Source organism: Anser cygnoides, chromosome Z, assembly GCF_040182565.1.
Source record: "Anser cygnoides isolate HZ-2024a breed goose chromosome Z, Taihu_goose_T2T_genome, whole genome shotgun sequence".
NCBI classification, from domain to species: Eukaryota; Metazoa; Chordata; class Aves; order Anseriformes; family Anatidae; genus Anser; species Anser cygnoides.
The window spans coordinates 39,683,785-39,699,408 of record NC_089912.1 but is presented as its reverse complement, the minus strand read 5'-3'; the positions used below and the strand labels follow the sequence as shown (position 1 = coordinate 39,699,408).

The 15,624-nt window shown below is 37.1% G+C and overlaps 1 protein-coding gene across 3 annotated transcripts in view; it reads right to left on the bottom strand.

Moving 5' to 3' along the window:
- CNTNAP4 (contactin associated protein family member 4) overlaps nt 1-15,624 on the bottom strand; it is a 269,217-nt gene that overhangs the window by 62,945 nt on the left and 190,648 nt on the right. For all 3 annotated transcript variants that reach the window (XM_066988102.1, XM_066988100.1, XM_066988101.1), the window contains exons 5-8: nt 11,832-12,035; nt 11,459-11,643; nt 9,301-9,444; nt 6,531-6,792 (exon numbers count right to left, since the gene is read on the bottom strand). In XM_066988102.1, coding sequence (XP_066844203.1) covers nt 6,531-6,792; nt 9,301-9,444; nt 11,459-11,643; nt 11,832-12,035 — 795 coding nt within the window. The remainder of the gene's footprint in view (nt 1-6,530; nt 6,793-9,300; nt 9,445-11,458; nt 11,644-11,831; nt 12,036-15,624) is intronic.

Below are 15,624 nucleotides of genomic sequence, written 5' to 3'. Positions count from 1 at the left end.
TGAGGATACTAGCAGGTGCAGTATATTTACAAACAGGGTAAAAAAAAGGAAGGGAAGGGAAGGGAAGGGAAGGGAAGGGAAGGGAAGGGAAGGGAAGGGAAGGGAAGGGAAGGGAAGGGAAGGGAAGGGAAGGGAAGGGAAGGGAAGGGAAGGGAAGGGAAGGGAAGGGAAGGGAAGGGAAGGGAAGGGAAGGGAAGGGAAGGGAAGGGAAGGGAAGGGAAGGGAAGGGAAGGGAAGGGAAGGGAAGGGAAGGGAAGGGAAGGGAAGGGAAGGGAAGGGAAGGGAAGGGAAGGGAAGGGAAGGGAAGGGAAGGGAAGGGAAGGGAAGGGAAGGGAAGGGAAGGGAAGGGAAGGGAAGGGAAGGGAAGGGAAGGGAAGGGAAGGGAAGGGAAGGGAAGGGAAGGGAAGGGAAGGGAAGGGAAGGGAAGGGAAGGGAAGGGAAGGGAAGGGAAGGGAAGGGAAGGGAAGGGAAGGGAAGGGAAGGGAAGGGAAGGGAAGGGAAGGGAAGGGAAGGGAAGGGAAGGGAAGGGAAGGGAAGGGAAGGGAAGGGAAGGGAAGGGAAGGGAAGGGAAGGGAAGGGAAGGGAAGGGAAGGGAAGGGAAGGGAAGGGAAAGAGAGCATTAAGTGTACCAAGTGGAGCCTGACTCTTTTCAGTGGGGCCTCATGAAGGCAGAATAAAGGGGAAGAATCACCTCCCTTGCCCTGCTGGTCCTGTTTCTTTTTGTACAGCCCAGGATGCGGTTGGCTTTGTGGGCTGCAAGCACACATTTCTGGCTCATGTGGAGCTTCTCATCAACTAACACCTCCAGTTCCTCTCCTCAGGGCTGTTTTCAGTCTATTCTCCACCCAACCTGTATTTGTTCTTGGGATTGCCCTGGCCCAGATGTACAACCTTGTACTTGGCTTTGTTGAACTTCATGAGGTTCACACACACCTATCTCAAGCCTGGCCAGGTCCCTCTGGATGGCATCCCTTCCTTCCAGTATGTCAGCCTCACCACACAGCTTGGTGTCATCTGCGAAGTTGCTGAGGGTGCACTCAATGTCACTGTCCATGTCACCAACAAAGATGTTAAATAGTACCAATCCCAATACTGACCCCTGAGAAACACCACTCATAAGTGAATTTCTCTTGCATATTGAGCTGTTGATCAGAACTCTTCGAGTGTGATCATCCAGCCAGTTCCTTGCCCACCAAGTGGTCCGTCCATCAAATCCATGTCTCTCCGATTTAGAGACGAGGATATCATGGCAGACAGTTTCAAATGCTTTGCACTGGTCCAGGTAGATAATGTCAGTTGCTCTTCCCCCATCCACCAATGCTGTAACCCCATCATAGAAGGGCACCAGATTTGTCAGGCACGATCTCTCTTTAGTGAAGCCAGGTTGGCTGTCTCCAGTCACCTCCTTATTTTCCATATACCTTAGCCTAGTTTCCATGAGGATCTGCTCCATAGTGTTGGTGGGCACAGAGGTGAGACTGACTGGTCTGCAGTTCCCTTTGTCTTTCTTTTTTCCCTTTTTAAAAATGGGGGCTATATTTCCCCTCTTACAGTGAGTGAGAACTTCACCAGACTTCCACTGCTTCTCAGATATGATGGATAGTGGCATAGCAACTACATCTGCTGGTTCCCTTATCCCGCAGATGTCATCAGGTCCCATGGAGTTTTACACTTTTAGGTTCCTTAGATAGTCTTGAAACCGATCTTCTCCTATACTGTATGTGGTTCATCATTCTTCTAGTCCCTGCCTTTGCCTTCTGGGCTTGGGCTAAGTGGCTAGAGCTCTTGCCAATGAAGACTGAGGCAAAAATTAATTGAGTAACTAAGCCTTCTCCATATTGTGGGTAACCAACTCTCCTGCTTCCCTCCAGAGATGGCCAACAATTTCCCTAGACTTCCTTTTATCACTGATGTACCTATAGAAATCTTTTCCCCTTGATGTCCCTGGAAAAATTTAATTCTAATAGGGCTTTAGCCTATTAGAAGCTCTATTTAGATTTGTTAACCTGAACTCTGTCTGCACAGACAATTTCTCTGTATTTGTCCCAGGGTATTTGTCCTTGCTTCCACCCTCTGTAGACCTCATTTTTCTGCTTCAGTTTGGCCAGGAGCTCCTTGTTCATCCATGCATCCTAGCATTTTTGCCTGACTTTGTCCTTTTTGGGATGCATTACTCCTGGTCTTGGAGAATATGACCCTTGTATATTAACTATCTATCCTGGGCCCCTCTTCCCTTCAGGGCTTTGCCCTATGGTGCTCTACCAAGCAGATCCCTGAAGAAGGGAAAGTCTGTTCTTCTGAAGTCCAGGGTAGTGAGCTTGCTGTGCTACCTCCTCACGGCCCTCAGGATCCTAAATTGCACCATTTCATGGTCACTGTAGCCTAGGTTGCCCTTGAGTTTCACATTCCCTACCAATCCCTTCTTGTTGGTGAGAATTAGGTCTGGCATAGCACTTCTCCTCACTGACTTCTCTATCAGTTGGAGAAGGAAGTTATCAACAACGCATTCCAGGAACTTCTGGATTGCCTACGCCCTTCAGTGCTGTCCCTCCAGCAGATATTGGGGTGGTTGAAAGACCAGGGCTTGTGAATTTGAAGCTTCTTCTATCTGTATAGAAGGGCCTCATCTGCTTGGTCTTCCTGATCAATGTTAGAATAGGTAAGAGAATGTCCTACCATAAAGGAGATTGCACTAATACTTAAGTAGAAAAATCACATGGTTGCTGGAAAATCAGTTGTATGACTTGCATTTTTTGTTATGTATTCTGTAGCTCATTATAGGGATATAGTAAATGATTGGGGTACAGCAGAGTAGGGCAGGGAAGCGGGGTGGGTGGATGGGGTGTATTTTATCTCTTTCATCCAGGCTGGTATGAATAAAGATACCAAGATGTCCGTTAAGAATACTATATGTCCATCTAGCTCAAAGAAGGGTTAAGAGTCTAAAAGTGCCTTAAGTTAGATCTGGAATTAGAGAACCCTATAATGAGAGCACAAAACACTCCTGAGAAAACTGCTTATCGTAGCCTTGGAATTGAGAACCTTGATTAAGTTCATTTTTGAGTGAAGGCATGGAGTTATATAACATATAAATGGTCCAAACAAGAGACTGCTAACATATCTGTTCCACCTGAAAGTTGTACATCCTGGTGGTTTAGCAGGAGTTTTAAAAAGTTTTTGCAGAACAAAAATAAGGAAAAAATAATAACAATTATACTTTCAATGTGTAATAATGTAACTATTATACAATATATCTATTTATTTACATTAGTAGTACCTCCATCATTTTAATGTATCATTTTAATGTCTGTGAAAGATCTTGCTGAACAGTAACTTCCAAATTTAGGAACGTATATACAAAAAGTTGGTGTATATAGCTTATTGGGAGATCAGGTAGTTTAGAGAAATTCTATTTAGAGTTTAGATTAGTCCGAAGTATAACCTCTAAATGCAATGATTGTTAACATCATTTAATTAAAATCTGTGATGAAATAAAGCTTCACAGAAAGACAGGGTCATTTGGAGAAACTGAGTAATAAATTCTCAAACATTTCCACATATTTTAATTCAAATTGGTCACATTAATGTGTGTTCTTCTTCCTTTTTTTTTTTTTTAACCTATGTTATTTCTTTGTGAATATTTGATGACCAACATGTAAAAAGAGGCTACAAAGATATTAAGCTATGATTCTATAAAATAACTTATAATAGCTTAATCATTCATTAATTAATATGCTGTTCTCCTCTTTTTGATATGGCTGAAGAGATCTTTGAAGAACTGTGCACAAAGAAATGTGCTCTGATTTAATTATCAAATTTTGCATGTGTGTGAAAGACAGGTCATAAGACTGCTTGTAGGAGAAAAAAACTGTCCAGCCATCCATAATTTAATTATTCAGTCTTTAGATGTAGGCTTGATTTGCTTCAGTAGTGTAGCAACAATAAGCACTTCAGAAACTCAAGAAAAAGTCCTATATGTGGTTTTGTTAGATAACTTCTTTCTTAGAACAGAATAAGTTGGTTTTCTTTTTTCTTTTCTTTTTTTTTTTTTTTTAGTGTTTTGCCCTCATAAAGTCAGACACAATTCCTCCTGCTAAATATCATGAAAAGTAAGCTTACTGTAGAATAATAACATTAAATTCTATTTCAGCACAGATTGTCAAGATTTATTGTGGGGTGTTTCAGCTAATACGTTATATATTGTATTGCAACTTTGAATAATTTGCTCTGTGTACAAGTCTATAGATGTTAAAAGTGCCACCACCTTCAACAGGTCTGTTAAAATGATGCTGCATGACCACAGTTTCTTTAACGTATATCATCTAATTGAACTGCAATTGAAATAGCTTCTAAAAGGCAAATTTATCACTGTTAACTTCACACCAGTGACATTCATGCTAAGGAATCGACATTTTAAAATGGTGAGCCTGAGGAAGCTACTTGTCATGAAAATGAAACTCTTTGTGCATCAGTTATTTTTGGTTACAACAAATATCAAGGTTGAACTTAGTGTTACAAACAGAAAAAAAAAAAAAGAACAAAGTATTTATGTAAATTTTACCATTATTCATGGTCATTACTGGTCTTTTCCTGAACTAAAATAATAAACAGTTTAAAATGTTATGTTTAATCATTACGTGTCTGTAGAGACATAATAAACACTGGAATTGTGTTTTTTTTTTTTTTTTTTTTTTTCCTTCAAAAGAATTATCATTTTGTACCAGGCATTGAAGTAAGGAACCAATCTATAATAATAATAATAATAATAATAATAATAATAATAATAATAATAATAATATAATTGCAAGGACCTAAGATTTAGGAAGTCTCAACTTAAAATCCTTTTGTCTCTTTGCTCTGCTTGCCTCTGCATTTTGTTCTTTATCTACTTCATACTGCCAAGGACATTATTCGTGATAAGTTATTTTTCTTGATTGCTGATTATTGATTTTGTGAATACTTTGTTTTCTTTTACATAGATTTTTTTCAGTGTTGTGGGATTCAAAAAGGATCGGGGAAAAATAAATTTTAGTGATAATTATTTTGATTATTTGTTTATCTGTTACTTACTTTAGTAATAGCTTAATTTACATACTGTATTACTGTATTCATTATTGTTCAAGACAAACTAGAACTTTGTTCATGCAAAATCCGTACCAATCCCAGAGACATTTTCCTATCTTTAAATATTCTTTGGAATTCTATGTATCCATCTCAACTCTCTAGTCTTATCTTTCCTGTGTAAGAACTCATTCTGGAACTACTATTTTACCCCTCTATATGAAAGAGGCAAAATTCAGTTTGTTTATACAAAGAATGAGAAACTCCATGCATCACAGCTGGAATTCTGAGCAGAGTATACTGCCGACAAAACAATGTTAGGTGAAGGTATTGATATCATATAGTGATGGTACTGCTTCTCTCCATTTTTTGAAGGAGTCATGGAGGATGAAGACTTTGTCAGCTGACACTGTCCTGCTCTCACATTGCTTGAAACATACTGTGCCAGCAGTCTTCCTGTTCTTACATCAAGCACTTAGCAGCACGTGAAAACTGAGGAGCCTCTTGGTAGAACAGGTGGTCTCCTTGCTCCTAACCTGAGTTGCTGGGAAAACAAACAAAGAAACCTGAAACTGAAAGCTGGGAGCTTCTCAAGATCCCAGATGGACAACTTTCTAACATGACTTAGCATCTTACTATATTTTCCTCATGTCATTATCCTTATACTTTAGTTTTCCAATGGGAAAATATGTCAGAACAAGACTAGAAGGTATTGCTCTCTGGAAATCTCAGCTCCACCCTGAAGGATATTTTGCAAAACACACTATTAAGAACAGATGATCTAATCTCAATTCAGTGATTAACTACAAAAAAATGAACCTTTGGTTCTCAATTATTGAGTCTCCTCAACTTCTTCATTCGTTTTTCTCGTTACTATAGATCTTTTTCTTAATATAGACTCAGGCCTGCCTCAGCTTCCTGGAACACAACCTGGTGTTTGGCAAGTTTTCTATATGTAGGTAATAGAAAGTTCTGTAATTGAGACTTCTAGGTAATAACAAAAAAAAATATGTATTAATATTTAAATTTATACAAAAATGAGTTACTTGATACCTTGTAAATGCACTGACAAATAACTTCATAGAGTAAGAAATTAACTTGATTACATTTCACAACTGGAAAACTTGCATCATACATTTCTTAGATTATACACATGAGCTGTAAATATCATATACCCAAATTAAGGACTCAACTCACAGCCTGTGTTATTGCAAGTAATTTTTACTCAAATAATCACTGAGGAAAAAAAAATCATATAAAAATAAACCAACAACCATATAAGTGTATACAAATTGCTAAGAAAATAAAGAATTCAGAAAAAAATTGGGATTATAAATTTGCAAGCCAAGTCAATGACACAGATGTTAGTTAGTATGGTACTATGGTACTTTTTTTTTTTTTTTTTTTTTTTTCTGCACAGTAATGTTTTGTATTGTTTTGTTTTGTTGTTTTTCCTTCATTTCTATTACCTGCACTAATGCCACTCATGGCTTTGCCTGGCTTATGAAGATTGATTTTAACTTTCCCATCACTCAGATATAACAGGAAACCACCTGAAGACCGATGTACTTTACTAGATAACAGAAGTCCCTCTTTGTTCCAGGTGCGAAATTGGAAACTGATGGAAACTTCTTCTTGGCCCGAAGTGCCAGGCAGTGCCAGGTAACTCCTGGAGCTCAGAAATGTAATAGGAATCACATGTGGCTCTAAACACAAGAAAGATATGTTGCCCTAGAAATAAATGAAACAAGAATGGAATTAGGAACATTTGGGTAAAACCCATCATGAGAACTTTTGCATGGACACTACATAGTTTCAAAATATTTGGCATAAAATTAACACTCTTGAATGCCTTAGTCTAAAACCAAGTACAAATATGTAAGAAAATCACCAATTTGAGAAATGTTTACCTGATTCTTTGGAAGAACAGACATATCTGCCCAAGCAAAGAGTGGAAAAAACCTTTGAGTGAATGATGTAAGATCCTAAATTAGGTGATTGAACGATACTTCAGTAGTTAAACAGAACCACTTTGAGTTTATTTTAGCTCTGCCACAAGAAGCATTAGGATCTTGACAAATTTCTGAATGTCAGATGAAATCCCACAGAATGCTAGGTTTTCTATAAATATTTATACAATCCTGAATGCTTGTATGCAGAGAAAAATTCTGGGCTGGGCCAGTGTTTATGGCAGTGTAAAATCTGAGAGAGAAAAAAAAATATTCTGGACCACGTAACAGTCATTCCGATTCAATGCAACTGGAGATGTTTACTGAGCTCAATATTTATTTTCAGAAATAATCAGTGAAAATTACTCATATAAATTCTTACTACTTGTAAATATGAAACACGTACTTTATAAAACAGAAGATAACTTATTTTATCTATTTATTTATTTATTTTCCAGTGGGCCCACATGGATCAGATTATGATTAATATTTAATTATCTAACCTTTATTTTGTACTTGACTGTTCCTGAAATCACTGGTTCCTAGGTGCTTAAATAAATCTGAAGGAGAGTTCATTGACTCTGAGCTTTAGCTGTATCTGCAGTTGTACTAACTGATAAAAATAAGAAAAGTGATATATTTTTTGAGTCTGATATCAAAGTATGTTAATACTTTATGACTTCTGATAGTGATAAAACATGTACTTTGATCTAATGACTTGCCATCATTTGAAATAAAACTAAGTAGTTCAGTACAGATGATAACTAAAACAAGCTTTTTAGAATTTAAAGCACATTTAACAACTTTTCAACACAAACAGCTTTTAAACTTTTAAAGGCACATAAAACTTTGACCTTATAGGATAAAACTATAAAATCAATCTAAGAAAAAAATCACACTTGCCCCTGGCATGGCAAGGCATTAAAGTTTACCTGTTTTCCTTTCCTTCAAGGAAAATATATAAATGAAAAGGCTCTGTTTTATAAACTCATCTGTAGAGAGATGAATAGTTGACTGAACAGACTCATAGTAAAAAGGAAGTCATCAGATTAAGAAACTTCATCAAATGTTAAAAGATTTCCATCTGCAGATTCCCCCTCCTCATTATTTGGACAGTTGCCTGATAGACCAGCAGAGTGGCTGTTTAATAGGGATTCTGTAGTAACACAGATACTTTCTGGCACATTTAAGTTATAAAACATCTAAATAGATTTTAAAGTAGCACAACAGTTCAGTCATCTGAGATGAAAACAATCAAACTTCTTGCCAACAATTTCATAGTTTCTCATTCTCTAGTCCACGGAGAGCCTCCCCAACATCTATCATCATCATGGACAGGATTCTGTACAGCTGTACAGAGGTATCAATTTAGCTAATTATGGAGTGCTTCAATGAAGTTCAGAAAATAAGAGATTTACATCCCAACATCCTTTTATTTTTTTTTCTGGGACAGAGAAAGATTGGTAACATTTCCTATTTAGTTATTTATTTTGAACTGATACATTCCATCATAACTCTTCTTTTGCTGGTTGTTAAATAAATGAATAAATAAATAGTGAAAACAGAGGTTATCCCTGAATGTTCCAAATAGGGAAAAGAAACAAAGGACAAAATAATTTTTTTGTTTGTTTCTTTTTTTAGTAGAAAACTTTCTGTAGCAGAAGAAATTTTGTTAATTATTGAAACCATTTCTCTAAATGGTAGGGATTTGTCTACTACAGCTGTTGGCTGTGTCACAACAAATGTATTAAACCCAACAACCTAAATTACAGCTCTTCACAGAACAGTATAAATTGTACAAGCAGAACTTATCTATCAAATTACAATGCTCTAAAGAAAACAGAATGGAATGGCATCCTCAGCAATAGAAAGCTTTAAAAATGTACTGGTGCATTTTTACTAGTCAGGTACAGAGGTGAAAGACAGTGTTTAGAAGAGTTTAGGTACATCTTGTATAGCTGACTGTTTCTTGTACATGTAAAACAGAGATATATCATACAACTTTGAGATACCATACACACCTAAATATTAGCTAGAGATCTGAAGAATAAAATGTATCCTGCATTATCTACTGGATGAATATCTACAATAGCAGAGATAAAACATTCCAATTAGGTGATTAATTGATTTTTCTTTAATTGAACAACAAGGATTTTATTAGAACTGTATATCAACATGTTGAATAGGGAAGTGGCTATTTGTTTGTTGTTTTATTTTTTTAATTATTATTATTATTATTTATTTTATTTTATTTTACTTATTTATTCTTTTTGAACTATGAATCTCTTACCACAAAGGAGATCTGAGATCTATGCCTCCTGGCCAGGTCAATAATGCTCACTCCATTATAATAAATATTCTCAAAACACCCATGAAAATTCCTGCGTGACAATGCCCCTGATTTTCCAGGCACTGGGATCCCTCCAAAGCTGAGCTTAGAAAGAGAAGAGAAATCAATAATACTATTAAGTAATTTTCTAATGAAAGAAGTTACTAATAACGTAAGAGAAGAAGTCAAAGATTGTCCAATACTGAATCCACTACTTCATGGCTATTTATTTGTATGACATCTGTGTATTAAAAGAACAAACTAACAAGAATAGGGTTATATCAAGTTTATACATATGCATTATGTGTATATATATATATATATAATCAAGTTTTACATGTGCATTATATATATATATATATATCCTTCCTCTTTACCACAGCTTCGTATAGAGAATTATCATTTTTAAGGGTCCATTACAGCTGCAAAATAAAGGAGAAGAAGGACAAGGTCTAGTGTGTACAGACACATCTGGACAATGCTAAAAGGGAGAACAGAATTTTCCAGCTTCTTTAGTAGATTTGAAGCTGACCTCTCCACTATGTGTAAATCATAACTACCATAACACAAAACCAGGGTACATCAATTAAATTAGTCTAGGGTAGATTAAAAACAAAACAAAGGTAATGTTTCCCTCTCAGAATGGTTAGTTAAGCTGTGCAATTCTTTGATGTGATGCTGTAGGTTTAACTAAGTTCAGAAATACATTGCAATATTTGATAAAAAATAAAAATCCATTGCAAGCTATAAGTGCAAAAATTTCAGTATGTCTCAGTAAATCCCAAGACAGAAAGTGTTAGAAAGCAGTATATTATTTTAGAAAAGCACTGCCAGAAAGGTGACATCATCTGTTCTCTGGTCAATGTTTTCACACTTGGGCACTATTAGAAATAGGATACCAGTAAAGTGAACTTTTGAACTCACTCATTTCAAAGCAATTCCATTTGGCATTCAGAATGATTGTAGGGAAGATCAGTTGAAGCTAATTATCTTTTCATTCTGAAATTTCACTTAATGTTTACAATCATTTTATATACAAAGAATGAGATATATCATGGCATAAGCATCATCAAATTATTATATTGAGAAATGTTGATATTAAGAAATGCAATTCTAAATACAGCTTTTCATAGTCTTTTGGAAGTTTTCAGGTTTTTTTCCAGTTTTTGCTTTCCTTTCTACCTTGTACTGGAAGAGAGGAAGAATGAATTTGTAATATTGGTAAAATAGATATATTAGCCACTTAGTTGAAATTAACAAGCTTATTTATTTGTTTAGGTGTGATCCTCAAAGTCTTAGCATTGTGGCTTAGACTCAGAAATTTTAAACAAAATTATGACTTCAGTCTTGTGAATGATATTCTTGAGATAGGATACTGCAGATATGGAACAGCATGAAATCTTTCTCTTAACTGCTTAAGACCTTGAATAGAGAGAAAAAAATAATTAAGATCTGCAGGCTCAAATGATGCTCTGTCATCATATACTCCAGCAAACAGGACAGGGCAAACGTCATGCATCCCATCTTCAAATTACAGACTGAAATAGTGGTTTCCTATGGTTTCCCACAGGTGGGAAACTATCACAGCAAATTACATCTACTCTTTTTCATCATTCTACCATTTGCATAAACTAGATTTCTTTCATAATACTTTTGCTGGATTTAACAGGAATTTAAGTTTTATCCCAAGCATCTGTGATACAGGTTTGTACTGACTTTTTGTAATTTTCATCAAGCCATGAATAATAACTTTGAGCTAGGGCTAATTGCTTTTATTAAAGAGTAATATTTTTAAAGTAAAAATAATAAATACATTTATTTAAATTGTGTTTACAAATTGTTTAACACATTTTCAGTGGTACTGAAATAAAATATTTAAGAAAAAATGAATTCTGAGATGAAAAAGTTGGTGTATTAAAAACTTTCAGTTGCAGGTCCAGCACAATATTAATAATTTAAGAATGCTTCTCTTTGGTTCATTCCAAAGCAGAATATCCCTGAAGTCTCAACCATTAAAACTTCCCTAAGCTCTATCCCCTTTGCTTTTTGTTGTTGTTGTTGTTGTTGCATTTATATAACAAAGTTAATAAATATAATAAAGGAAAGGTACTTTTCACACCTCATAATCAAGATCCAAATAATTGAATTCTCCTTTGGCATGAAAATGATGAGTGTGTTTATCCACTGTAAAGTTTACTTGATTGTTAAAGTGCTCAATGAGAACAGAATGCCAATGTTGATCATCCAAAAGACTGCCCAGGGTAATATTAATTTGGGTATTAGAAGAATGAGTTTTATCATCACCTTGAGAGAAGAAAAATAAGAAACTATTAATTCCATATAAAAATATAAATATTCAAATATATACTGCTAATTTATCATATACTATATATTTAAATCTGCTTAGTGAAATAAAATAAGTTTTAGTCAAATAATATCTAATAACTATATTATATATAGTTATATTAACTTTATGAGACTGTAGCTGTTACCTAAATTAATAAGAAGGGACAGCTTTCCTTTAAGTAATTCCAGGGTGATGTGGTCTCCATTCTGTCCTTCTCTGTGGAGGAGAATTCCATCACTTTGCATTGTCTTAAACTTCAGAGAAATCACATCTTTCAGTGTACTCATGAGTTTTTGATTAAATGTGTAAATTAGACAACTTTTCCCATCAAAACCAACCACCTCGGACCCTAGAAGTAAAGAAATGAAAGATAATGTATAATGCTATGTCTAAAAGGAACAGTTGTGGATTATTTCAATACAATATGAAGTCGCACTAATACTGTCAGATTTACCTCTGCCCAGTAGACTGTAGTTTGTTTCTGCTGTTCCTGTTCTTGCCTAAATGTTAAGACTGGCCTGTTCTAATTATGTCATTGTCACTTAATTATAAAGCAAGGTAAACAGAAGAGATCCTGGTTTGTGTTCCAATGTAATACTAACTTCATAGGCTGAAAGGTCTTCTTTTTCTTTGAGCCATGAAGTACTTCGACCATTTTTTTCTCTGACTGTATTCTTAGAGGGAAAATCTCCATTAATTTATCTACAATTAATTCAAATTAATCAAATAATAAATAAAGAAATAAAGGAAAATCCAAAGTCCATTACATTACATTACATTACAGTGATATTCAGGGCCTTCATGGCAGCGTGTAGATTTAAGCTGCTATTAAAATCAGTCTGGATAGCTGTAAAGCAGTTTAAAATACTATGACATACTATTGTAGAAACAGAAATATTTTGATCTGAAGGCTTGTTATTTATGAGTAGGGCCTGGTTCTCTTCATCAAATGGTATTTTACTGACATGTTAAATAAATCATGTTTGATTAAGCTGAATTACGACTTTGAAGCTGGAACACATGTTTACAATTACTTTGTATCACCAATTTTCTAGTATGGGCATAAGATCATAGAATCAAAGAATGGCTGAGGTTGACAGGTACCTCTCGAGATCACCTAATCCAAATTCCTCACTCAGTTACAGGTGTTTTCTCAGGGCCATTTCCAGTCAGGTTTCAAAAATTTCCAAGGATGGCTGCAAGGATGCACAGCCACTCCACATTGGCAACCAATGCCAGCATCCAACCTTTATCAAATTAAAAAAAAAAAACAAAAACTTCTTTTTGTGTCTAAGCAGAACTTGTTGCATTTCACTTTATGCCCATTTGCTTCTAGTGCTGTCACTGGACACCATTGGAAAGATCCTGAATCTGTCCTGTTAGATATTTATGCACAGAGGTAAGACCCCTCTGTGTACCTTCTCATTTCCATTCCCAGCTTCTTCATCCTCTGCTCATATCACAGACACTCCAGTACCTTAGTCATACTTGTAGTCTTTTCCTGGATTTTCTCCCATATGTCCATGTCTTTCTTACAGTGGGCATTCCAGAACAGGACCCAGTGCTCCATATGTATCTCATCATCAGGACTGTGTAGAGGGCAAGGATCACCTTCTTTGACCTGTTGTTGACACTCTTCCTAAAACAATCCACAATGGTGTTGTCCTTATGAACTGCAAAGGCATGTTGCTGGCTCATGGTCAACTTTGTGTCTGTCAAGACCCTATGTCTTTTTTTGTAAAGCTACAGTCAGATTCTACTGTGTTCTCATAAACCCTTGCTGTGGTTATTCCTCCAGTGAAGATAATTGCATTTTGCATTGTTAAACTGCATGAGATTCCTGTCAGCCCATCTACAGGCAGAGGCTTGTTCATGTCCCTCTAAATGGCAGCACTACCCATGACATCTCAATCACTTCTCCAAATGTTTATTTGCTGAGGGTACCTTCTGACTCATTATCTACATCAATACTGAAGATGTAAGAGTACTGTAACCAGTATCAACCAGATATACCATAAATGGATACGTGAATGTGAAGAGCTTGACTGTGTGGCACTGAACACAATACCTTCAGTGACAGAATTTGGACAGTTTTCAGTCCACCTCTTTGTCCACTTAAATAGACTATACCTATCAGTTGGCTATTCTTGTAACAATGTCAAAACTCTTGCTAAACTCAATATAAGCAACATCAAATACTCCCCCTAACTCACCAAACTGCTTATTTAACTGGAAAAGGCATGTTTGGTTAGGCGTGATTTCCCCTTTATTTCCTTTCCATGTTGAATACTCCCAGTAATCTTCTTGTCCTTCACATGTTTGGAAATCATTTCATGGAATCATAGAATCATAGAATGACTTGGGACATCATAGATCATATAGTTCTAACCCCACTGCCATGGGCACGGATGCCACCCACTAGATGAGGTTGCCCAGGCCTCATCCAGCCTGGTCTTGAACATCTCCACGGATGGGGCATCCATAACCTGTCTGGGCAACCTGTTCCAATGACACCACCGTCTGAGTGAAGAATTTCCTCCTAATCTTTAATTTAAATCTCTCCTTTTTTAGTTTAAAACCATTCCTCCTTGTCCTATCATTATCTACATGAGTAAAGAGCCCTTCTCCATCTTTGTTATAAGTCCCCTTTAAGTATTGAAAGGTCACAACAAGGTTCCCCCCGGAGCCTTCTCTTCTGCAGGGTGTACAGGCCCAGCTCTCTCGGTGTTTCTACATTGGAGAGGTGCTCCAGCCCCTAGATCATCTTCATGATCGTTTTCTGGACCTGTTCTAACAGACCCACATCCTTCTTGTGTTGGGGGCTCCAGACCTGGACACAGCACTCCAAGTGGGACCTCACAAGGGAAAAGTAGAGGGGGACAATCACCTCCCTTGACCTGCTGGCCACTTCTCTTTTGATGCAGCCCAAGATGCAGTTGGCCTTCTGGTCTGCAAGTACACACTGTTAGCTTATGTCAAGCTTTTTGTCCACTAGAACTCCCAACCTTTTCTCTGCATGTCTGCTCTCAATGAGTTCTTCATGTCCGGGATTACCCCAACCCAGGTGTAGCACCTTGCACTTGGACTTGATGAACCTCATGCCTTTCACATGCACCCACTTCTGCAGCCTGTACAAATCCCTTTGAATGGCATCTCTTCATTCTTTCGTTTCAACCACACTACTCAGCTTGGAGTCATCTGCAAACTTGCTGAAGGGGCACTTAATCCTATTGTCTATGTCACTGATGAAGACAATGAAAAACACCGGTCCCAAGACAGACCCCTTAGAGATAAAATTCATCATCATCCTCCACCTGGACATAGAACCATTGACCACTACTCTCTGGGTGTGGCCATTGAGGCAATTCTTATCCACTGGATTGTCCACCCAACAAATCCATATCTTTCCAATTTAGAGATTAGGATGTTGTGTGGGACCGTGACAGAGGCTTTATAAAAGTCCAAGTAGATGACATCAGTCGGTCTTGCCTTGTCGACTGATGCAGTTACTCTGTCATAGAAGGCCACCAGATTGGTCAGGCATGATTTGCCCTTGGTGAAGTCATGCTGGCTGTCTCGGATCACCTCCTTCTCCTGGATGTGCCTTAACATTGCCTCCAGAAGGATCAGTTCCATGATCTTGCCAAGCACAGAGGTGAGGCTCACTGGTCTGTAGTTTGATGGGTCTTCCTTTCTACCCTTTTTAAAAATGGGAGTGATATTTCCCTTTTCCCATCACCAGGGACTTTTCCTGACTGCTATGATTTTTAAAATATGATGGAGAGTGTCTTGGCAACTAAGTCAGCCAATTCCCTCAGGACCCTGGGATGCATATCATCAGGGCCCATAGACCTGTAGTTAGTAAGTCGCTTCAGGAGGTCCTGAACTTGCTTTTTGCTTACAGTGGGAGGGACTCTGCTCCCCCTGCCCCTGCCTAG